This window comes from Amblyraja radiata, chromosome 5, assembly GCF_010909765.2.
Source record: "Amblyraja radiata isolate CabotCenter1 chromosome 5, sAmbRad1.1.pri, whole genome shotgun sequence".
NCBI lineage: Eukaryota > Metazoa > Chordata > Chondrichthyes > Rajiformes > Rajidae > Amblyraja > Amblyraja radiata.
Window position 1 is genome coordinate 115608912 of NC_045960.1, and position 2500 is coordinate 115611411.

General features: G+C 54.8%; 1 protein-coding gene across 1 annotated transcript; it reads left to right on the forward strand.

Annotated features, from left to right (window-relative positions):
• Positions 1–35: 35 nt before the first annotated feature.
• On the forward strand, positions 36–2308 carry LOC116972880 (high affinity cGMP-specific 3',5'-cyclic phosphodiesterase 9A-like). The gene is made up of 3 exons (XM_033020467.1): positions 36–135; positions 1141–1269; positions 2144–2308. Exons 1-3 carry the CDS (start codon positions 130–132, stop codon positions 2273–2275), a joined length of 267 nt encoding a protein of 88 aa, XP_032876358.1. The 5' UTR covers positions 36–129; the 3' UTR covers positions 2276–2308.
• The last annotated feature ends 192 nt before the right edge of the window (positions 2309–2500 follow it).

The window sequence follows — 2500 nt, forward strand, 5'->3', positions numbered from 1 at the left end:
CTCCTGCCCTCTCTCCTCTCCTCCCCTCAGCTTGAGCAGGTTCTAATTAAATGCTGTGACACTTCGAATGAGGCGCGGCCTCTGCAGGTTTCAGATCCGTGGGTCGACTGGCTCCTGCAGGAGTATTTCATGCAGGTAGGAAGAGAGGGAGAGGGAGAGGGGGAGAGGGAGGGAGGGAGGGAGAGAGGGAGAAGGGGATAGGGAGAGTGGGAGAGAGAGAGAGATAAGAGAGGGGAGAGAGAGTGAGCGGAGGGAAAGGGAGAGAGGGAGGGATGGAGAGAGGGAGATAGTGGGAGAGATGGAGCGAGAGAGGGAGGGAGGGAGAGAGGGAATGAGGGGCGGTGAGGAGGGAGAGAAGGAGGGAGAGATGGAGAGGGAGAGAGGGAATGAGGGGCGTTGAGGAGGGAGAGAGGGAATGAGGGGCGTTGAGGAGGGAGAGAGGGAATGAGGGAGAGATGGAATGAGGGGCGTTGAGGAGGGAGAGAGGGAATGAGGGAATGAGGGGCGTTGAGGAGGGAGAGAAGGAGAGAGGGTATGGGGGGCGGTGAGGAGGGAGAGATGGAGAGGGAGAGAGAGAATGAGGGGCGTTGAGGAGGGAGAGAGGTAATGAGGGGCGTTGAGGAGGGAGAGAAGGAGAGAGGGAATGGGGGCGGTGAGGAGGGAGAGATGGAGAGGGAGAGAGGGAATGAGGGGCATTGAGGAGGGAGAGAGGGAATGTGGGGCGTTGAGGAGGGAGAGAGGGAATGTGGGGCGTTGAGGAGGGAGAGAGGGAATGAGGGGCGTTGAGGAGGGAGAGAAGGAGAGAGGGAATGAGGGGCGTTGAGGAGGGAGAGAGGGAGAGAGGGAATGAGGGGCGTTGAGGAGGGAGAGAGGGAGAGAGGGAATGGGGGCGGTGAGGAGGGAGAGATGGAGAGGGAGAGAGGGAATGAGGGGCATTGAGGAGGGAGAGAGGGAATGTGGGGCGTTGAGGAGGGAGAGAGGGAATGTGGGGCGTTGAGGAGGGAGAGAAGGAGAGAGGGAATGAGGGGCGTTGAGGAGGGAGAGAGGGAATGTGGGGCGTTGAGGAGGGAGAGAGGGAGAGAGGGAATGAGGGGCGGTGAGGAGGGAGGGCTGATCCACATCTCCTTGCCTATGCCACAGGGTGACAGAGAGAAGGCGGAAGGTTTACCTGTGACACCTTTTATGGATCGGGCGAGAGTTTCTAAACCACAGACACAAATCATCTTCATCACCTCCATCCTTGTCCCAATGGTCGAATCTCTGAGCAAGGTAACACTACACCCCTCTCCCCATCTCTGTAACCCCCTCCCCTGTGAGGTTATCCATTTTGGTAGCAAAAACAGGAAGGCAGATTACTATCTAAATGGCGTCAAGTTGGGAAAAGGGGAAGTACAACGGGATCTGGGGGTCCTTGTACATCAGTCTATGAAAGTAAGCATGCAGGTACAGCAGGCAGTGATTAAGCGAATGGCATGTTGGCCTTTATAACAAGAGGAATCGAATATAGGAGCAAAGAGGTCCTTTTGCAGTTGTACAGAGCCCTAGTGAGACCACACCTGGAGTATTGTGTGCAGTTTTGGTCCCCTAATTTGAGGAAGGACATTCTTGCTATTGAGGGAGTGCAGCGTAGGTTCACCAGGTTAATTCCCGGGATGGCGGGACTGTCATATGCTGAGAGAATGGAGCGACTGGGCTTGTACACTCTGGAGTTTAGAAGGATGAGATTATTGAAACATATAAGATTATTAAGGGCTTGGACACGCTGGAGGCAGGAAACATGTTCCTGATGTTGGGGGAGTCCAGAACCAGGGTCCACAGTTTAAGTATAAGGGATAAGCCATTTATAACAGAGGCGAGGAAACACTTTTTCTCACAGAGAGTGGTGAGTCTGTGGAATTCTCTGCCTCAGAGGGCGGTGGAGGCAGGTTCTCTGGATGCTTTCAAGAGAGAGCTAGATAGAGCTCTTAAAGATAGCGGAGTCAGGGGATATGGGGAGAAGGCAGGAACGGGGAACTGATTGGGGATGATCAGCCATGATCACATTGAATGGCGGTGCTGGCTCGAAGGGCCGAATGGCCTACTCCTGCACCTATTGTCTATTGTCTTACTTGCCCTCTCTGACAGATGTTGGATTGTGTTACAGCTGTTTCCACAGCTGGACGATGTGCTCCTGTCTCCTCTGAGGGCCACACGAGATGAATACCAGCTATGGGATGAGGAGAGGAACCGATTGGAGCCGTTCCCTGAGACCCCCGTGATCCAAATCTCCATCTGAGACCGCCCCCCAGCTCCTCCGGCAAGACAACACAGCGGGTAGAGCTGCTGCCTCACAGTGCCGGGGTCCCAGGTTCGATCCCGACCACGGGTGCTGTCTGTATGGAGTTTGCACGTTCTCTCCCTGTGACCTGCGTGGGTTTTCTCCGGATGCTCCTGTTTCCTCCCACACTCCACAAAGACGTGCGGGTTTGTAGTTTAATTGGCTTTGGTAAAGATTGTAAAT

Coding starts and splice junctions, on each gene's coding strand:
- LOC116972880 (XM_033020467.1), top strand. Junction 1,270..2,143: donor TGGTCGAATCTCTGAGCAAG/GTAACACTACAC, acceptor ATTGTGTTACAG/CTGTTTCCACAGCTGGACGA.